The 23,460-nt window shown below is 43.9% G+C and overlaps 1 protein-coding gene across 2 annotated transcripts in view; it reads right to left on the bottom strand.

Moving 5' to 3' along the window:
- LOC126293308 (all trans-polyprenyl-diphosphate synthase PDSS1-like) overlaps positions 1 to 23,460 on the bottom strand; it is a 719,678-nt gene that overhangs the window by 160,754 nt on the left and 535,464 nt on the right. For both annotated transcript variants that reach the window (XM_049986449.1, XM_049986450.1), the window contains one exon: positions 7,905 to 8,044. In XM_049986449.1, the coding sequence (XP_049842406.1) occupies positions 7,905 to 8,044 (140 nt within the window). The remainder of the gene's footprint in view (positions 1 to 7,904; positions 8,045 to 23,460) is intronic.

The raw sequence follows: 23,460 nt of genomic DNA on the forward strand, positions 1-23,460 counted from the left end.
GCCGAGCGCTGTGGCCAAACAGGGTGTACTCAGTCCTTCTGAGGCAAACTGAGGAGCTGCTTGATTGAGAAGTAGCGGCTCCCTCGTAAACTGACACACGGCCGGCAGAGCGGTGTGCTGACCACATGCCCTCCATATCCGCATCCAGTGACGCCTGTGCACTGAGGATGACACGGCGCCCGGTCGATACCGTTGGGCCATGATGGCCTGTTTCGGGCGGAGTTTAGTTACACTATACTTCACTGTTGGCACCACATCTGATAGCAGGTAACGTTGTCCGGGCATTTGCCAAACCCAAACTCTCCATCAATTTGCCACAGGGCGTAGTGTGATTCATGACTCGAAATATCTTCCGCTGTACAGTGCCGTCACTCTTTACACCACCTCAAGCGTCGCTTTACATTCACCAGAGACGAGCTACTTGAACACTGTGCCCCATTCTATCTCAAATCCTACGCACAGACCAGCTAGACTGCAGGTAGCACTTTGGAACTCAAGAATGACTCCTACCGCTGATTTCCTGCGATTTTTTACAACTACTTTCCGCAATGCTCGGCTGTCCCCGTCCGTCGGTGTATGAGGTCTGCCTGCTCTTGGTTCAGCTGCGGTTCATCCTTCACAATCACATCCTCAAACAGTCGGCTAGGGCAGATTAAGAAAAGTTGAAATGCCTCGATGGAGATGCTACTCAGCTGACATCCAATCACTGGTCCATGTTGAAAGTCATTGAATTCTCCTGAACGATCCATTCTGCTGTTACTGCTTCTGCACTGACACCAGAACACTCCCGCCTCCTTTTTTATGTACAGCCCCACCTCTCCCGATATCTAGCGGACACTTCCTCATTACATAAGGGTGTTTGGATGCTTTTGATCAGGTCGTGTATATTACTATACGGCGAAAACAGCGCACAATGGAAGTTTAAGGCTGTCTATTTAATGACTACCAGTAGCAACAAGAATTTGATTTTTCGGTACTTCATATAATTATCTCCTAAATTTAGAATTTAAAAGGCTGTTCAAAATGGTTAAAATGGCTCTGAGCACAATAGGACTTAACTTTTGTGGTCATCAGTACAATGATGTGAAACGGCACCAGGTATGCTGATTTTGGGTTTTAAGGACTATGAACGTAATACTAGACAATTAATGTCATATCGTAACAGGAACCCGAATTCCCTGCTTTCCGTGAGCAGACGCTATAACTGTTCCACATCTGAACGCGCCTCCAGTCCTGATTAGTACTTTCGAATAGCTGATGTTTCGTATGTGTTCATATGTGTGTACCGTAGCGGTCGCCCGGTTCCAGACTGTAGCGCCTAGAGCCGCTCGGCCATCTCGGCCGGCTTAAAAGGCTGTCATAATTTATCAATTAAGAGCTACGATTGTATGTTAAAGGTTTAATACAAGTACTGTTAGAAACTATGTACAAAATGCGTTCAAAAAGTTTTGCACAGTCGTCTATAATTTTTTTTAATCTTTTGCAGGAGGAGAATGAGATTTTTTATGAACATACTTGGAAGATTTAGCTATAATTTGGTATATAAAAGTTATTTTCTTTTATTTACAGGTGAGCCATAATGGACCGTGAAGTAGATGTCAGGTAGTGACAACGGTCGGTGATGGAGTTCCTCTTCGAGAGCGGCGAAGACTGCCCCATTGATTCACAGGAAGTTGCTCCCTGATTATGGGGAAGACACAGCGGATCGCAGCAGTATCAAGCGTTGGTTGCAGAGGTTTAAAGAAGGTGATTTCTTTCTACTGGACAATCCACGATGCGGTAGACCATCGACGGCAGTGAGTGATGTGAATAAGGAGATCATTGACCAAAACATCCAAAATGACAGATGTATGGCGACACGACAACTTGCTCAAACGACTGGTTTGCCACTGGGTAGGCCCGCATCTCGTGGTCGTGCGGTAGCGTTCTCGCTTCCCACGCCCGGGTTCCCGGGTTCGATTCCCGGCGGGGTCAGGGATTTTCTCTGCCTCGTGATGGCTGGGTGTTGTGTGATGTCCTTAGGTTAGTTAGGTTTAAGCAGTTCTAAGTTCTAGGGAACTGATGACCACAGCAGTTGAGTCCCATAGTGCTCAGAACCACTGGGTACTCAGGGTCAGCTCATCAAACTCCACCGTAACAATGCCAAACCGCATACAGCCCTTATGACGCAGGAGAAAATCAGGAAAATGGGTTGGAAAATTGTTCCTCATCCTCCCTGCAGTCAGGACTTGGCTACGTCTGATTTTTACCTCTTTGGTCGTCTGAAGGCCTACCTGCGCGGTAAACATTTGATAATGAAAAAGACCTTATTTCCTGTGTCAAGCGATGGTGTAAAAGTCAATCCCCAAAATTTTACAATAGTGCATTTGCATCATGGAAAGAACGTTGAGCCAGATGCATCACAGTGATGGAGGCTACTTTGAGTAGGCTCAATGTATAGCTAAATGTTCCATGTATGTCCACAAAAAATTTCATTATCCTCCGGCAGAAAATTAAAAAAATAGACACGTCTGTGCAAAACTTTTTGAACGCCCTTTGTACGTGTCTGAAGGCAGCGTAACTCACAGCGTGCGCAATGCTCAGACTTCAAGCGTCAGTCAATGTAGGCAATCACGCATTCCCGGCCAGTTCGTGACAGTGAATTGCACTACATATTTACATTTGGGCGTCACAATCGGTCCCATATTGTGCACTCGTAAACTGACTCAAATTTGGTGAGACCCTCTAACCATGGATGTGTCTGTTTTCTGTATGCGTTGTAGTTTTTGCATGTACATCTGTAGTCTTGGAGGTACCCCTCCCTGTGTTGGAAAACGAAACGGCGGTAAATATCTTTTCCTGTTGTTACTTCTGACTATACATTAATTTAAGTAACTATACATCAATGTCTTTAACACGGAGAAATATTGAGAGTGAAAGAGGAAAGGACAGTTGCATGAGTAGAACTGTAAAATAAGACGTTCATTAACGTTACACCCAGTTATTTACAAGCTTGTAAACGGCCAGCATATAGACATCCACTGAAACTAATTAAGTATACGTATGCTATAAACTCACTAGTTCCTCGTCATATCGATAAAAAAATAGTTCAAATCATCTATGGAGCATGTAGCTTACTAACTAATTAACGGAGTCATTGCACGACCCTGATACACCCTGACACAAATGCTGCATAAGACTTGAATTAAATGCATTGAGATAAAGTGAATGGATCGATGAGGGTCAAATTAATGGAGATAAAATATGCAGTGAGACCTGTAAAACAAAGTTAGATGTATTGTAAAAGGTGTGTTAAATCCGTACCCCCAGTGGTGCTATTCTGTCCCCACAACTACAGGGGGGAGCCTGCGGCAGCAGTGTTCCTAAATTACAGGGGGAAACATCAGCGCCGCGCGGGATTAGCCGAGCGGTCTCAGGCCCTGCAGTCGTGGACTGTGCGGCTGGTCCCGGCGGAGGTTCGAGTCCTCCCTCAGGCATAGGTGTGGGTGTTTGCCCTTAGGATAATTTAGGATAAGTAGTGTGTAAGCTTAGGGACTGATGACCTTCGCAGTTAAGTCCCATAAGATTTCACACACATATGAACACATACGAAACATTAGCTATTTCGAAAATACTAATCAGGACTGGAGGCGTATTCAGATGTGTAATAGTTATAGCGTCTGCTCACGGAAAGAAGGGAATTCGGGTTCCTGTTGCGATTTGACAATTTGCTAGTATTACGTTCATAGTCTTTAAAACCCAAAATCAGCATACCTGGTGGCGTTTCACATCATTGCATTTCCGTTGATTTCACACCCAACGACGCATTAATTTCATTTCAGTGAATTTGGTTCTAGTCTCAAACTACTCTTTGCCTGTGATGGTATTTTTCATTTTTTAAAATCAAAAATGGTTCAAACGGCTCTGAGCGCTATGGGACTTAACATCTGACTTCATCAGTCCCCTAGAACTTACAACTACTTAAACCTAACTAACCTACGGACATCACACACATCCATGCCTGAGGCAGGCTTCGAACCTGCGACAGTACCGGTCTCGCGGTTCCAGACTGAAGCGCATAGACCCGCTCGGTCACACCGGCCGGCTTTTTATTAAAGTCCTGACTTATACCATATTACTAATTTGCGCGTGCGGCCGTCCAGATTTAGTTTCTCATTTCCCTACGTCGCTCTAGCCAAAAGCCGGACGGTGCTATGAAGAGGGTGCGGACGATTTTATTCCCTGTTCTTTCGTAATCTGAGCTTATGTTGCTATGTCTCTAACTACTGCGCGGTCGACGGCACATTGAAATTCGAAAAACCAAAGCTCTCGTACTTACACCGAGACTGGACGTAATAGAGTCCGGATCGCTAGAAGCTGACTTTGCTGACCGCTCAAGCCGATCAGTTGCAGAGAACCGTTGCGCAGTACAGTAATTTCGCAGCAAACGTACAAGAGAATGACTCGCGAGTGGGTAGGCAATGGGGACACCGCGAGAGAGCGGCCATAAGAAGCCCTCTAACTGTAGCAACGCAGGAGCGCAATTACGAAGGAAAGCGAAACACACAGCGGCTTATTTTCCTGTCGCGTACACATGGATTCCGTCACTCCAACATAAACTACAGAAAACAAAACTGAAACCGACGATCAGTCAGAATGCTTCGGATACCATTACGAGAGCAAACTAAGGAATTTCTTGTGGCGCTTTAGATTTTCCTGGATTGCCTGGCACCATGTGAACGATGCCACTCGACTGAATACGCGAGAAGAATTAAAATGTAACTAACTTTACGTATATGAGAAACTACATATACATCTACATCAATATTCCGCACGCCACCTAACGACATTTGGCGGAGGGTGTATCCCACTCGCCAATGGCGGTCGGAAGACAGACTATCGTTGACCCTCTGTATTAGCTCTAATTCTCGATTTTTTTCTTTTTCGTCGTGGTCATTTCGTATTTATGTGGACGGAAGCCACATGTTGTGCACCCCTTCCCATCTCAAACCAGATCTATTAGACGATGAATAAATCATGCGGCTCCTGTTTTCTTGAATTTTTGTATTACCTTTCTGCATCAAGTTTTCCGTGACAGCGGATATCGCACTTTTCGTTCTTTACCATCAACATTAGTACGCCATTAAAAACTTTACTCCGATTATTTTTTCCATTCTGTCGTTCATTGTGTTTTCTTCATAAACTTCACCAAACTGCTAATGAACTTCGACGGTATTCAAGCATTTTCTACACACAAAACTAATCTCTGCGTGTATTTCACAGTCGGCAGGATTTTCAGTTAACTGAGATATATTAAGTATAGGCAAACAAGCGCGGACGAAAGCTTTCGTTATGGGGCACCGGTGGGTAGCCAATGCACGCAGTTAGCGCTCATATGTGAGTCGTCAACGGCATCGCCGCTGCGCTATACTAACAAACCGGGATTTTCTTTTTAAAAAGAGCTAAGCGTCACAAAACTGAAATAAATGAGGAAACGGCATTCCGAAGTGCCAACACCTAAATACGAGTACCGCAACCTTCCAGTCTCTGACCTCTGGATGTTGTGGCATGCGACCACAGAATCACCGGCCCACAGGGCGGAGACCATCGTTGTCGAGCACGTCACGTAATCTTGGCTTCGTGCAGAATACATTAAGTGTCGCCTTGCCTCCGAGGCAGTCCTCAGATGACAATGGAGTACACAGCCCGGTACATCCCCGGATCCTTAGAAGGGCAGACGCCTGGAAGCTTGCCCAATGAACGCCTCGCCGTACTTGCGTACATTATGTAGCCAGAAACTGTGGCGGTTCAGTATCTCATCAGCTGTCAAATGTGATGGCGTAAGAAGTTCGTAAGGTCCAAATTAACTGTCGCAAAAGTAAACAATGATGACCCAGATCACAATTAATGTGGACAAAAGTGAAGAAAAGTCCATGCGGATAGACAAAAAGATAATTTTAGAAACAAAAAAGATAGAAGAAACATTAAGTAATGGTGTTAGCAAAGCATCTGGAATTTTTAACATTTGTGTGTCATCAAAGAATACTTTCCAAGATACTTGAGGGACCTGTAGAGGATGAAAATTGAAGGGGAAGGCCGGGATTGGAATACAACCAACAAAGAACTGAGGACGTAGTTTGCAAGCGCTACGCTGAGATGAAGAGGTTGGCACAGGAGATTAGGACACACACACACACACACACACACACACACACACACACAGAAAGAGAGAGAGAGAGAGAGAGAGAGAGAGAGAGAGAATTCGTGGCAGGCAACATCAAACGGGTTAGGAAAAAAAATGGTTCAAATGGCTCTGAGCACTATGGGACTTAACTTCTGAGGGAGTCCCCTAGAACTTTAGAACTACTTAAACATAACTAATCTAAGGACATCACACACATCCATGCCCGAGGCAGGATTCGAACCCGCGACCGCAGCGGTCGCGCGTTCCAGACTGAAGCGCCTAGAAACGCTCGGCCACTCCGGCCGGCAAACGGGTTAGAAGACTAATAAAAACAAGTGTCGTCATCCGCAGCAAGTAGAAACAAAGAACTACGTGTCTAAAACTAACCGAATATAAGATTTTTTTACATTTTTCCATACTAAGATGAAATTACAGTAATCGAAGAAACTTCACATCATGTGAAACACCTATGCACGAAAAGATACAATGGGTAAAAGAAGGAGACTGGATCGATAAAAACTAAAACAATCATTGACAGTGCAAATTTCCAACCGGAATTATTTAAAGTGTGAAATTGGTAAAGATATAAACAAACAGAAAAATCTTACCTTATCACACCTCCAAGGCTGACTCAAAATACAAGAAGTAACCAGAAACTGATGTTGCCACTTAGGATTTCCGAATACTACTAGCACAGGTGCTGCCAAGGAGAGACTAATGGAACAACGGAGTCTGTAAAGGACCGTACCTTGCCCTACGTGAAGGGATATACTCGCATATCAACTGAATTAATTTGGCTGAAATTAAGTGAAACTACCAAAGGTAATAAGAAATGATATCAGAAACAAGCGTCACAGTGTTGATTGTTACTGTAGATATACCATAGACAGAAGGGCCCATAGGTAAGTGATGCCTTGCCATTACTTTACAAACCTTACCATAAAATGTAATTCGACAGCTGTGTCCAAAACTAGTTTTATTACCGAAAAAACGTTCGGAAATGGCAAGGATAAAACGTGCTTCGAAGCCACACAATGTGCGTGTCAATTCAAGTTTTTAACAGGAATGTTTCAGAGAGAAAGCGGCACCGAACAGATGCGTCCAAATGCCGTTCTATTCTAAAAGGGGAACGACTAACTATTTACTCAAGTAATATAAAAAAGAAATGAAATGAATACCATTCCACTGAAAACAGCCACTGCCAAAGGAATCGGACTACGAAATTAAGGCGTATGTTTTCGTTTACATCGTGGTAATTCCGAAGCGTAATAGCTCTTCAGCATCATGGATAAAATACGAGTACAGATATTCCGTTACTGACACCGACCGACAAACCGCTTGTAAGAGGGGAAGTGCAAGGAAGCGATGATATGTAACATGTCCTTCCAGTGATAACGAATTTACGAGAAATACCAAGGGAAGTATGTATTGTTAATAACATATAATACAGAGAGTTCTAAAGTTTACATCTCCAATGCATTAATGTAATGTGTGTTAGCCTTCTGAAGTGTTTTTGCCATTGCGAGGCTACAACGCCCTAGAATTATGTTACAGATTTTAGGATGTATATACTAATGCTCTAGTGATACGTTTTGCATCAAGTTGTACATGATAATACGTTTAGCAACTTGATTTATTCCACTTTCTTGAGCACTGTATCACTTAGGATCCCCGGAATGCACATCCGTGCCTCAGTTGTCTTACTGTGTTTCTAGTGTGTTACGCGTCCTCCGTGGCTTACCTCTTCTCCTTGTAGATGTGGTAGTTGACGGCGCGCGCCATGAGGATGGCAACCATGGGCCGCAGCGCCTTGCCCTGCCCGTCGAAGTAGTAGCAGGCTATCGTGTTCAGTTCCGGCTCATTCGTGTTGCGGCCCAGCTCCTGCAACAACGCACAACCAGCTGCTCAGCTCTCTCACCCTCACCGGTCACTTCGTCTGTTTACACAACGAGGTGACGAAAGTCATGGGATAGCAATATGCACACATATAGATGAGGGTAGTACATTTGTAAACTTTCACGGCCGGAAATATCATGTCCATTATAATTATCTGGGCTGTTATGCCGTGGTCGGTTGATGAATTCTGTGTCAATTCCCAACGTTTCGTCTCCGACTGCGGGAGACATTTTCAAGGGGGCTACAGTAGCGAGCCAGTGGGTGTGTTGGACCTTCCACCGAGCTACGGACTCCCTTGAAGATGTCTCCCGCAGTCGGAGACGAAACGTTGGGAATTGACACAGAATTCATCAACCGACCACGGCATAACAGCCCGGATAATTATAATGAACATGGTAGTACATTTACATTGATACTCTGCATTTAAGTGCCTGGTAGAGGGTTCATCTAACCACGTTCACAATAACTGTTATTCCAAGTTCGTAAGGCGCGCGGTAAAACGAACACCTATATCTTTCCGTGCGAGATTTGGTCAAATATTTAACAAAGAAATTCGCCAAACAGAAGTTATTTTATTTATTTTCACTAACAGTTTCGGCAATTTAATATGCCATCTTCAGACACCATTTGCACCTCTCACAAATTACCGATATTGGCATACCGGGGCTATCTGTTTCTGGTTGTCATGAATTCCTACTTCAAGCTACTAACTCACGACATGCAGAAACAAATAACCCCAGTACGCCAATATCGACAGTTTTTGAGGGGAGCATGTGGGGAATATTGGATTGCAAAAACTGGTAGCGAAAATAAAATAACTTCTCAATCCGCACGGCTGCTTGGCGAATTTCTTTAAATGTTTGACCAGCCGCTGTCCCACGTCCACAATGGATCAAAAGAGACTAGATGCGACAATTTTTGCACGATAGTCTTAGCGCTGGACAACATGTGTAACTTATCTTTTGCAACACCCTGACTGTTATACGACACTTACACATCATATACATCATACTCTGCAACGCACCTAATGGTTTGTGGCGGAGGGTACCTCTGGCACCACTATCTGAGTCCTCAAACCCTGTCTCAGGCCGCGCGGGGTAGCCGATCCGTCTAGGCGTCTAGTCGCGGTCTGCGCGGCTTCCCCCGTTGGAGGTTCGAGTCCTCCCTCGGGTACGGGTGTGTATGTCGTCCTTAGCGTAAGTTAGTTTGATTAGGTAGTGTCTAAGCTTAGGGGCCGATGACCTCAGCAGTTTGGTCCCATTAACATCTTACCACAAATTTCCACCTCGTTTCACTTATATTACCACCCTGCTAATATTCGAGCGTTTGCCGTTTTCAGATGCATACGCCTTTGCTTGCAAACTTACGGCGTCGCCCGTTGTGGATGTATACAAACGTACAGAAAAATATATTTGCATACACCCACAAAAGTTTATTGTGAAAATGTACGAGAATATGAGTACGTACTTGAAAATGGCCGAAATCAGTTGATCGTGGTATAAATGACAGTGATGGTATAACTACCAGGGCGGAAAATGTAATTTTATTTCAATGAATTTGACACTGTGGCACCTAAAATAATACAAATTTATTGGTGTCGAACTTACTTCCTTAAGTCAATAAGTATAAGTCTTAAAATATCACGTGGATGAAAGCCATCCCTACAGCCGGCCGCGGTGGTCTCGCGGTTCTAGGCGCTCAGTCCGGAACCGCGCGACTGTTACGGTCGCAGGTTCGAATCCTGCCTCGGGCATGGATGTGTGTGATGTCCTTAGGTTAGTTAGGTTTAATTAGTTCTAAGTTCTAGGTGACTGATGACCACAGATGTTAAGTCGCATAGTGCTCAGAGCCATCCCTACAATCATTAGGAGTGGCGTGTGGGAACTCTGGAATGCTAAACTAAACTAAACTCCACCCGAACAGGCCATGGAGGCCCAACGGTACCGCCGTTTCATCCTCAGCCCACAGGCGTCTCTGGATGCCGATCTGAAGGGGCATGTGGTCAGCACACCGCTCTCCCGGCCGTAAGTCAGTTTACGAGACCGGAGCCGCTACATTTCAGTCAAGGAGCTCCTCAATTTGCCTCACAAGGGCTGAGTGCACCCCGCTTGCCAACAGCGCTCGGCAGACTGGTCACCCATTCAAGCGCTAGCCCAGCCTTACAGCGCTTAACGTCGGTGATACGACGGGAACCAGTATTACAGCTTCGGTAAGGCCGTTGGCTGAACTCTGAAATGGCTGGATAAATTTCAACTAACCAGCGCATGACAAAAGATAATACTATGGGTACAATAACACCCATAGCGATAGGTGGTGGCAGAGAAAGAAGGGGCAGGCATAAACAAAATATTGAAAATGACGTATTATATAGTGACGAACCAGTGGTCTTTGGAGTCGTTGGACAGATTGATGACTCGAGTCTTAGATAATGATAACTGCAACGAGTCAACTCATGTAATATTACCTTACTTTCATTAACTACTCCTCCGACGAACCACAGTGGTGTGGCATTTGTACCCAGTGATACAGATAGCCGTACCACTGCCTGGTTGGCTGCTTTGGGGAGGGGACAAAACAGCGAGGCTATCGGTCCCATCGGGTTAGGGAAGGATGGGAAGGGAAGTCGGCCGTCCCCTTTCAAATGAACCATCCCGGAATTTGCCAGAACCGATTTAGGGAAATCAGAGAAAACCTTAATCAGGATGGCGGGACGCGGGTTTGAACGGTCGTCCTCCCGAATGCGAGTCCAGTGTGCTGACCATTGCAACACCTACCTCGGTAGCCGTACCGTAAATGCAATTTTAAGCAAAGGGAACGTCATGTAGTCGAATTAAAACAGGTGGCGCTGAGGAAATTACACTACAAAGTGAGAAATATACATTTGTTAATATTAAAGGTAATCTTAAGTAGCAAAAGCCTTTTCTGAATATATTTTTCTGGAGAGTAGCTATGTACGAAAGTGAAACGTGGACGATGAACAGTTCTGACAAGAAGGGAATATAAATTTTTGAAATGTGGTGCAGCACACGAATGCTGAAGATTGGATGGAGATCGAGTAATTACCGAAGAGGTACTGAATCGATTTGGAAAAAAAAAAATTATACTAGAATCAAACAAAAATAAGGTATCTGTATATAGAAGTGGGCACCGGGACACATTTCTGTCGATTTCTTTTCGGTATTTGTCACATTTTTTGGTTAAATTTATCGTGTTTAAATCGTTTAGTCTTATAAGAAGCTTACTGAAGTATAACTCGGTATACATACTTCTAACTCAACATTCCATTTATTAAAAAATAATTTGCTATAGGCTCAAGCCACGTGCATCGTTTACGCGTATCATAGAACACAACAGTGAGCAAACAAAACTATACTACTGAAATTTCCAAAATACGTTTTGTTGACAGGAAACAGAACTACAGACTTACTTATACCAATTATCAAGCTGAAATAAAAAAAATTACTGACATTAAACAATTTTTTTGACGAACTTACACTTTTTAGCGCAATATGTTCTTCACAGAAGTCTGAATGTTAGTTAAAGGCCTAAGCATTGTAACTGTCCAAGTTGCAATCTTGCACACAAAAAAAATCTGTTCTTCCTGTGCCACAATCGTTGTGAGCCCACATTTTAGATCTAAGGCACTGGATCCATTCTTGATTTCTTTTCGACTATTGTATCATTTCAGGCAATAAGTACAATCGCTGTTTTCATCTTCTCCATAAGACAACTGCAGGTTATAAGAGAAAGAAAGATGAACAGGATTGGGCATTCGTTGAGACGGGAGTGCTTGCTACCGGACGCTGTGAAAGGTCTAGTTGGTGAGAGCAGATTGAGGGAAGCGGGAAACACAAGATGACAGACGACGTAAAGGAACGGGAATTACGCGAACCTGAAGAGAATGGCAGAAGACATGAGAGCTGTTATCACGTGAAAGGCTGCCTTTGGGCAGAACACAGTAGATGAAATCAGAAGCAGACCTCTCCACCTTTTTCCTTGTACTAGCTTTTATAAATTTGGTGCCATTATCAGTCCTCGTTATCATAAAATTAAGTCTTTCCCCTCGAAATACATAAGTTCAAACAGCTTTTTCAGTAATTTATATCTTATATTCATCTTTGCCTCCACTTTTTTAATATTGGATTTGCAAATGCTAATGTCTTAAAGTTGCTCTGACTGGGAAATGAGTTACGACGGCAGTCCAAATAGTGGGCAAATGTGCGCCATCGCCATGTTTGAATTATTTCCGAAACTACAGTGGTAACTTTTCAGGTTTTGAAACTATGCATAAGTACTTCGTAAAGTAGAAAAATTTCCTGTAAACGAACGAATAATTATCTATTCTATACTCTAGCAGGTCTGCTACCAAGAATCTTCGATATCTGAGTAACAAAATTTGCTCACCTTGCACAAAAACACAAATACGTTCTACGCAAGGATGTGACAGCCGTCAGTAAAGTGCAGTGCTAATCTTCAATTGTCGGTAGCGCTCTAGCAAGAGTGGTTCGCAAGAAAAGTGCTCTGCATAAACGTGTCCCGTGTGTAAACGTGTGGACTCACCAACACATCCTGAAGTATCAAGTAGCTGTCAATTTGGTAAAGAAGGAAAGTGTGGGAGGTAAAAACTGGTGAGGTAGCCGAACGTTCCAATATAGTAAGCTGTAAAATGCGTGCGGTTGCTGCATTTTGGCGGAGACGAAGAGCCTTGCACAGGACTGACCAGCGAGCAGATGTGTATAAAACCAGTCTTTGGGGGTTTGGGGCTGATTTGGTGGAAGAGACCAAACATGGAGATCATCGGTGCTATTGAATTACGGAAGAATGGGGCAGGAAATCGGCCGTGCCACTTCACAGGAACCATCCCAGCATTTGCCTGAAGCGGTTTAGGGAAATCACGGAAAACCTAAATCAGGTTGGTCGGACGCGGGATTGAACCGTCGTCCTCCCGAATCCGAGTCCAGTGTGCTAACCACTGCAAGAACCAGTCTTTGAACTGAAGACCTAACAATTAGTTTTCGAGTCATTCCAGGTGAGGCGTAGGTAGCTTTATACATTTTCAGTGCATGCTATTGGGTACTAGAGGTGGTTTCATTCTGTAAAAAGAAAGAAAAACCATTAATAGGCCTACAAGACATATATTTTTGGAGCATGCTACTGGGCACTAGAGATAGCTTCATTGTGAAAAAAAAACATTAATGGGCCTACACTTCAAGACAAAAAAGAAGGTGTCACGAAGGAATTATCCAAATGGGACCCAAGTCGGTAAATGTGATGTACATGTGCAGACAAATAAATGACTATAATTTCAGAAAAATTATCATTCATTCAAGCGAAGGAGCTTCACAAATTGAGCAAGTCAATAACGCGTTGGTCCACCTCTGGCCTTGAAGCAAGCAATAATTTGGATTGGCATCGACTGATAGAAATGTTGGATATCCTCCTGAGGGGTAACGTGCCGAATTCTGTCTTACTGATGCGTTAGATCGTCAAAATCTCGAGCTGGTTGGAGGGTCCTGCCCAGAAAGCTTTAAACATTCTCGATTGGGGAGAGATCCGACGAAGACAATCAGTAGAAACTCTCCGTGAGCGGGCGGGCATTATCTTTCTGAAATGTAAGCCCTGGATGGATCGTCATGGCCGCGTGGTTAGAGGCGCCTTGTCACTGATACCGCGGCCCTCCCGCGGGATGTTCAAGTCCTCCCTCGGGCATGGGTGTATGTGTTGTTCTTACCATAAGTTAGGTTAATTTAGTTTAAGCAGTGTGTAAGTCTACTGACCGATTACCTCAGAAGTTTGGCCCCTTAAGAATTCACACAGATTTGAACATTTGACCATTTGATCGCCAAGCAGGTGGATAAAACGGGACGTAGAGTATCGTCGAGTGCTGCAAGGGTGCAGTGGATAACAACCGAAGGGGTCCTGCTATGAAAAGAACTGGAGCTCCAGACTCTCACTCCTAGTTGTGGGGCCGACGGTGAGGCTGGTATCCCACTGCTGGCCAGGGCGTCTCCAGACACGTCTCCGCTGCTCATCGGTGCTCACTTGGAAGCAGGACTTATCACTGAAGACAATGATACTCCAGTCAAAGAGATTCATGGGCGAATGTGTTCGAAACAACGGGCTTGTTGATGTACACAGGTCAATGGTATTCAGCGCAAGGGGCGGAGTGAGCTCAGCTTCCTTTCTGGAGCCACCTACTGATGGTCCATCCGGTCACTGAAGCACCAGTTGCATGTAGGATCAATGATAAAGCTGAATCCGCGACCTGAATGCCTCTCAGACGATTGCTCGATCTCCACGTTCCGTTGCCTGTCTATGTCGACCGAAAGTGGCTGTGTTCGGCCACGGCCACGGTCACCCATTCCTGCCAACATCGTCGAATAGTGGCACCGCTTCCATTCAAATGTCGAACGATTCCCGATTACTGCAACCGGCTTCTTTGAGCCCAACCACACGTCCTCTCTCAAATGCTGACATATCCGTGCATTGTTCACGCACCTGTCTGCGAGGCACAGTTACAGTCCATTATGAGAACACGGAATGGAATTCGCAAAGACTTAATATCCCGCCAAGCTGCGCGGTGAAATTGTGCTGCAGTATAACACATTCCACCATTGGCCGTCAAAGTTTACAATAATGCATTTTCCGCCGATACCCGCACGAATATCAATTTGCATAACTATTTCGTGGTACGTCATTTTTTTTATCTTAAGAGTGTACATCGCCTTGTGTGGTGGTAATTCTGCAAGTTCTGTCGAATGATGAACTCGCCATGTGTGTGTGTGTGTGTGTGTGTGTGTGTGTGTGTGCGCGCGTTTGTATGTGTGTGCGCGCGCGCGCCATTCACTGTCATGGAATCTTCACATGACTAAAGCAATTAACAGCGACGCCGTATTTGCTTCGAAAGGGACGCTTACAGGGTGGCTGCAAATCGCGCAAATACGGAGAAAGCTATTTAAGCCTGCGCTATAAACGTGGCTTCCAGAGGCGCCTGTGGTCTGTTATTACTGTCATCTTTGACGTAAAGAAAGTTCAGCAGTTGCGGCCGTAACTGCTACCAGCCCTCTCATCTCAGCGTTCACTTCCTCATATCCCCCAAAACCATTGGCTACGGTCCATCTCCCGTACGATGGTGCCGAAGCAATTCCCGGCTTAATGTCGCTGCGTCATGAAGCGGATGTTGCAGTTTATGGCACCGCATCCGGCATCGCGTATGTTGCACCTGTCATCCGATGTGTTTAATTTCTATCTTTGCACTGACATGTACTTCAATCAATGCACAAGTGAATTTGTGGGTTTTTCTGCACGATATACGCAAACACACGTGTATCACGACCGTGTATTGTCGATGTCCTAACGCCACTACTGAGCAGCGGATTTCAGGATTTTCGGTTCGGCACACAGATTTAATCTGCCAGGAACTTTCAATCTGATGGCATCTGGATAACTGGCATCAGTAACTAGAGAGTAACTTGAATGCGTTTAGCCGAAGACGGCAGTAAGGTAAAGAGCAGGCCATTACTCAGAAGTGAACATCGCAGATGATAATGACGATGATGAATTGAAGTACGAATTTCCCTATTCGGCCACCCAGATTCAAGTTCCAGTTATTTTCGAAAATGTGACACGGGAAATGCAGGGATCATTCTTTTGGACACGGACGATTATCTTCCCAAACTTTCCCGACCCTGAGTGTGAGCTCAGTTCAAATGGACACATGGAACGTGCGCCGAGTGAAATTTGCATCCCTACAAAAATCTGTGAAATTTGCGCACTGTATTCCTGGACACTAACTGCTTACTAAGTCACGGTCTACATGTACTCCGAAAGTCCTCGTCCACTCCAGTGGTTGGCAGCTTGAATAATCATCCTTTGTTCGATTTGTGTGCCTTTTATGTTTGTCTGCCACTTTCCTTGATTTGGAAGTTTCAGTGACCATCTGCGGCAAATCATGTGGCCACTATGAAGTTCACTAGAATATCGCAAAACGAGAACCTAGGTCGACGGGGCTTTGATCTGACTCTGTTCGAAAGAGATATCAACACATTCCCGAGTAATGTTTAACTTGAAAAGCTTGCAAGCTGTTAGTTCGAACGAGCATCGCTCTGGGGCTCCGGGTGACGCTCGCTTAGAAGTACACCAATGACACCGCCACTGTACATTTATTACCCAATCGAACTCCCATGCATAAAAACTCCGTTTAACGCAACTCAATATTTTGTTAGGTTAGTTAGGTTAGTGTTTTTTTAACGTCCCGTCGACAACGAGGTCATTAGAGACGGTGCGCAAGCTCGGATTAGGGAAGGATGGAGAAGGAAATCGGCCGTGCCCTTTCAGAGGAACCATCCCGGCATTTGCCTGAAACTATTTAGGGAAATCACGGAAAACCTAAATCAGGGTGGCTGGAGACGGGATTCAACCGTCGTCCTCCCAAATGCCAGTCCAGTGTGCTAACCGCTGCGCCACCTCGCTCGGTCAATCAATGTTTTGTTCTCCTGAACAATGTGTCGTAGAATGATATAATTAAGCAGGTACATTCAATGGTATATGTAGATACTGTCTGCAACAGTTATTGCAAATTGAGTTAGTAATAAGGCAGTGAAGAAACATCATGACTGATGCTAATGTTTTATTAAATGAATAGCAAAAATATACTACGCAATAATCTTTTTCTGTTCATTATTTTGTGGAGGTGTCTACGATAAAAAGTTCCGAAAAGGGGTGAAATTACGGCAAAGTTTGTTGGAAGCCGCTAAGTCTAAAATACTGTATGAATATAGTCTGGGTGATTTGCGCGCTGTGAATTACGCTGCCTCATGACACAGTTTCTAACAGTACCTTTAAACGTAACATTACACCTCTTAATAAGTAGATAATGACAGCATTTTAAATTTTTAAATTCGGCCAATAATTATATGGAATAAAGAAAATAAGATTTTTGTTGCTCCTCAACGCCATTCGATAGGAAACCTGGAATCGATGTGTGCCTCGGGTTAGTCGTTTCATAATATAGATACAGGCTGACAATTATTGAACTATATAAAAAAACGGAAAATAGTTACAAACTACGGCGTGCACACATTTTATTCAACACGTAAACGTCACTACAGAGTTTCGGATGTAAGTTATGACATGTTCGATATGCCTACCATCATTGGCGACGATGGGTATAGACGAAAAAACGAAATTCTGGATGACCCAATGAAGTGTCTGAATATCGATGCTGTCCATGATCACCAGAATGGCTGTTTTCAGCTTAGATATGGTTTTGGGGTAATGAAATGAAATGAGCGTTTGGCGTCATTGGCCGGGATGCCCCTTATAGGGGCCGCCTTGGTGCAGGTCTTATCACATTCGACGCCACATTTGGCGACCTGCGCGCCGGATGGGGATGAGATGATGATGAAGCCAATGAGCGGAGAAAATCCCCGACCCAGTCGGGAATCGAACCCGGTCCCCTTAGGACGGCAGTCCATCACGCTGACCATTCACCTATCGGCGCGGACCTTTTGGGGTTACTGCTGTACACCTTGTCTTTAACATAGTCCCACAAAAAGGAGTCACATCTGTTCACATCCGGAGAATATGGAAGGCAATCAAGGTCCATGCCAGTGGCCTCTGGGTACCCCAGAGCCAGAATGCGGTCCCCAAAGTGCTCCTCCAGGACATCAAACACTCTCCTGCTTCGATGGGGTCGAGCTCCGCCTTGCATGAACCACATCAAGTCGAAATCAGGGTCACTTTGGAGATAATGGAGACGAAATTATACTCCAAGACTTTCACGTACCGTACGGTAGTCATCATGCCATCAAGGAACATCGCACTGATTATTCTGAGACTGGACATCGCACACCACACAGTCACCCGTTGAGGACGAAGAGACTTCTCGATCACGAAATGCGGAATCTCAGTCCACCAACTGCGCCAAAATTGCTTATTGATGAACCCATCCAAATAAAAGTCCCATCACGCACCGCGCCCAACCGTGCAGTTTGAACGTCCTAATGAAAACCGTTCAGAAGTTATGACGATTTTATTTCATATAATTCAATAACTGTCATCCTGTAAGACTCTGTATCAGTGTTTGCGTAGGTATTAAATAAAATAAATCATGATCACTTCCGAATGTAAAATTCTTGGCATTACAATGTGTGTTCGAGCACTCGAGTCCTCTTCCTCATTAGTTTTTATAAAGTAAAAAATCACCTCAGTGCTCTCGTCTCTTGTACGTGACAGGCAAGTTGCGGAGTTGGGATAGGTGGATTAGTGGACCATCCTTCGATCTTTTCTGGGGGCACATTCCATTGGGCGGGTGGACAAAATTTCACCAGTGATCATGTCGTCGACAGGACGTTAACCCTAACCCGCCATCTGCATTCTTTATTTCTCTAAACAACAAACAACGTCATCGTCTCCACACATCGTGTACCGTATTCAACAGAGCCACGTGGTTCCCTTGCCTACAAGAGACTTACTACTGAATTTCGCCACAGTCGGTTGAGCAAGAAACTTGCAAAGAATAAGACGGTTGCCTGTCAGTGGTGGCTGCTGCCGTGTCCGTCAGCCCGATTCACGAGGTTGGCGGCTACACGCGGCAACGAAAGTGAGTTTGTGTGGGGATGGTAAGCGCGCGTTACGCCAGCATTGCGTCACCGGTACCTCAGTTGACTCCTCTCATCCGCAAAGCGCGAAACGTTCTGTGCTGAATGCTCAAACACGCTTCACACGTCCGTAGTGCGTAAGGCTAGCTTACATTTTGTAAACATGAGTCCGCTAACAGACTCATTGAAGATAGCACGTGATACTTCAACATCTACGAATAATATCATCATTCACGCATACGCAAATTTTGTGTAGATGTCCCGCACATACAAACTAGTCATGAAATGGAATGTCATATAATTTATCAACAGATGTTCGTCGACATTTTGTATATCGACTTTAATTTCCTCTGTGTACGTCGGAGCAAATGCTGCATCATGTACGCTGTTGATGGTGCTTTCATATGACAATCATCTTCCAATGTTTCTGTGTGCCGTAACGGAACCGAAATACTAAACATGTAAAATCCAAGTTGTTGGTCTGAAGTAACTTGTCCCTGCATCAAATGGCGCAAGAGACATTAAAAACCTTTCGCCTCTGACTGAAGTCATGATATATCGGAAAGTATTTGCGCAGATGATATCTGCGCAGTGGCATGGCGGTAAAACTGCAGATCACAGTCTCACACGAACGTTTACATTAAATGTAAATTACATTACATCAATACTTGTTCAATAGGTCATGAATACGACAATTAGTCATGACGTGGAACGTGTCATTTTGACATAAGATTTCATTGCACCTTTTTTTCACTATTACTACTCCATATCTAAAAATTCGTCCATTGAGTAGAAGGAGTTGTCATCCAGAAATTCTTTTAATTTGTTTTTAAATGTTGGTTGGCTATCTGTCAGACTTTGAATGCTATATGACAAATGACCAAAGATTAAAGTGGCAGCATAATTCGCCCTTTCTGTGTCACAGATTTAATCCAGAATAGTGAAGATCATCCTTTCTTCTAGTGTTGTAGTTATGCACTTCGATATTATTTTTGAATTGGGACGGGTCAGTAATAACAAATTTCATAAGTGAAGTATTGCGAAGGTACTCTGAATATCCCGAGCTCCTTATGACTGCACGGTGATATTGGGTGGACTCCTGCTATTATTCTGATTACACGATTTTGAGCAATGAATATTTTTTTCTCTTAATGACGAATTACCCCAAAATATGATGCCACATTAAAGCAATGAATGAAAACAGGCATAGCAGGCTAATTTAATGATATTTTTATCATCAAAATAACCCCAATAGCATAAGTAGCTGAATCTAACCGTTCCAGCAAATCATCACTGCATTTCTTCCAATTCAATTTCTCCTCACTGCACACACCCAAAAATTTTGAATATTCTGCCTTAGCAGCAGACTTCTGTTTATAGTCTATATTTATCAATGGTGTTATGTCATTTACTGTACAGTATTGTATACACTGTGTTTTCTCAAAATTTTGCAAGAGTCCATTTGCAGAGAACCACTTCATAACTTTCTAAAGACATTATTTACAATTTTCTCAGCTAATTCTTGTTTGTTGGATATTATTACTATACTTGTACCATCAGCAAAAAAGAAATAGCTTCGCATGTTCATTAAAACAGAGTGGCAATTCATTAGTATATATTAAGGATAATAAGAGACCCTACAATGAACCCTGTGGGATACCATTCTTGATACCTCCCCAGTTAGAGAACTCTGTTGATCTTTACAGATTATCTGTACCGTTAATTTCAACCTTCTGCATTCTTCCAGTTGAATATGAATCAAACCATTCGTGCACTGTCCCACTCATGCCACAATACTTAAGTTTATCTAGAAGAATTTCATGATTCAGACAGTCAAACGCCTTTGAGAGATCACAAGATATACCAATGAGTGATCATCGGTGAAAAATGAATTATGCAGTCAAATTGGAGCTCTCGCCTGTGTTATGATCTTGGTATCGCCCCTGTGGTTCACACGGCCGCGCGGGATTAGCCGAGCGGTTTCAGGCGCTGCAGTCATAGACTGTGCGGCTGGTCCCGGCGGAGGTTCGAGTCCTCCCTCGGGCATGGGTATGTATGTATGTCCTTAGGATAATTAGGTTCAGTAGTGTGTAAGCTTAGGGACTGATGACCTTAGCAGTTAAGTCCCGTAAGATTTCACACATATTTGAACATTTTTGGTTCACACAAATCATTACGATTAACGCCGATTAACCAAGGTAACAATCTAATACTCTACTGCCGCACTTCTTTTAATTTACGGGCTTTCGGATCGTGCCCATGCAACTACTTCAACACTGGAAATGTTATAGTTTGTTTTCACAATTCGGAGTATACATTAGTTTAAGTTATACCCTGGTACAATATTACATAAGCGTAACAAAGGACAGATTCCGACATAAAATATCGCATTTAAGTATGTAAGTACGATAGGTGGCACAGCGAGTAGATGCCAGATTACTCACCTGAAGGTCCCTAGTTCGGTCCCCAAATCGGTCACGACTTTTTCTGTGACTTAACGTTACTTTCACCTCTTGCACTGATTTTTCACGTGAAAAATGCCCAGTTCCACTGGATTCCAGGTTAATCTGTAGGTCTCCTGCATTTGGCCGAGTAATTAAGTTCAGAAAACTGAGGGAAGTAACGTCATACCTCTCAATGCACGCATTACTAGTAAAGCGCCGTGTTGCTCAAATCAACTTTCGGACTGAAGACAGATTTAAAGCATAAACGAGTAAGACTCTGCCGACGTGGCACGGAACGGGATCTCCTTCCTCGGGTTCCGTAGAAGGTTGGGTATACCGCCACGTGGACAATCTGGAAGGTCGCTGTTAGGGGACTCTGGCCGGTTCCACGTGGAAGTCCCCGGACGCTGGACAGATGAAAATCTCTTCTCCGTCAAGGCTCAAGGCAATGCGTTTACGGAGGAATCCCTGTTGCGTAACAGTTTTCCCCGGGGTATATCAAGGGTGCGTCTCAAGGCCGGTGTGATTTCCACAGAGTAGAAAGCTACGGCCGTAGCGTAAACAGCCCGGGAGCCGGTCTCGTGTGCCCTCCCTCCGAGCCACATTCACAAGTGTCCAACCACACAAAATGAGAACGTGACCAACCCTACTTACATATGGAAATCAGCATTTTACTAAAAATATACAGAACTTATATTTCGGCCGAGTGAAGATGTAGCTAAACGGATTTTGACACAACACTATTCGTTGAGACGCACAATGGAAACAAGACTCGAGAAAATGAAAACCCATTAACAGAAACGGTCGACCTAAATATTCAGAATTCTTAGGAAAATGGGTGGAAGTTCGCAGCTTGTGGTCGTGCGTAGCGTTCTCGCTTCCCACGCCCGGGTTCCCGGGTTCAATTCCCGGCGTAGTCAGGGATTTTCTCTGCCTCGTGATGACTGGGTGTTGTGTGACGTCCTTAGGTTAGTTAGGTTTAAGTAGTTCTCAGTTCTAGGGGACTGATGACCATAGATGTTAAGTCCCATAGTGCTCAGAGCCAAAATGGGTGGAAGCTATAAGCGAAGACGCTTAATACTCAATACCAGTAAAGAAAAATAGGAATCAAAGACCAACACCGAAGTAACTGTATTATTCAATATACCAGTAAACACACGATTCTTGGAAGAATCCTACTCCCATGTATAAAAAAAGCTTCAAACGTCTGATTACTTTAAAAATTGGTTAAAGTGTTAAATGTTTCACATCAAGCATGTAAGCGAGAAAAAGTTCAGAACAGGTTTGCAGTTTACAAAAAGTTTAGTGGAAGTCACTAAGTGCTTTCATTATAAATTACGGACTTGATATAGTCCGAGCATTTGCACACCGCCAGTTAAGCTGCTTCAAGACAAACACAAGGTTTCTAACAACAGTACTTGTCTCATTATGCTAAATTTTTAACGTAAGACTATCACCTCTTAATGCGCAGACTATGACAAAATTTTAAAATTTTGATTTCGGTCAACGAATCCGCCGCATAGTGAAAATCAAACGTTTGTTTCCCCTGGAAGCTGTCAGATAGGCAACCTTTAGCTGCATTCCGTTTCCGGGACAAGAGCTCAGTTATAGACACGGCGGTGAGCCAGTGTTTTAGATTACTGTTCAATCTTCACATCGAAGAAGCAATAATTGAAATAAAAGAAAGATTAGGCAGTGAGATTACAACTCTGAAAGAATATCAATGATAAGATTCGCTTATGACATTGCTGTGCTCAGTGAAAATAATGAGCAATTGTTGAATGGAATGAACAGTCTAATGAGTACACACTGATAACTGTGAACAAACCGACGAAATACGAAAATTGTCGACAAGAAGCAGAAATGAGATTAGCAATAAACTTAACATCAAAATTGGGACCACAATGTAGACGAAGTGAGGGAATTCTACTATAATGAAAGCAAAATAATAAAAAAAACGCAAAAATCAAACAGATTAACGCAGGCAAAGATGTATCAACAGCAGTCTGCCAGTATTGAGCTTCGGCCTTAATTTGGCGAAGACATCAAAGAGAATGCGGGCTTAAAACAAAGCGTTGTATGAAAGTGGGCATGGACTGTGGAAAAACCGGAAAAGAAGAAAGCGAGGAAATGAGGAAGTTCTCCGCAGAATCGGAGAGGACAGGAACGTGTGGCAAACACCAACAGGACGATACGACACGTGTTAAGACATCAGGGAATAACGTCCATGGTACGGAAAGGAGCTGTACAGGGTAAAAACTGTAGAGGAACACAGAGCTTGGAACATAATCCAACAAATAATTGAGGCCGTTGGTGTAAGTTGTACTCTGGGATGAGGCGGTGAGAACAGGACAGA

The sequence above is a fragment of the Schistocerca gregaria genome, chromosome 10 (genome assembly GCF_023897955.1).
Source record: "Schistocerca gregaria isolate iqSchGreg1 chromosome 10, iqSchGreg1.2, whole genome shotgun sequence".
Classification (NCBI taxonomy): Eukaryota; Metazoa; Arthropoda; class Insecta; order Orthoptera; family Acrididae; genus Schistocerca; species Schistocerca gregaria.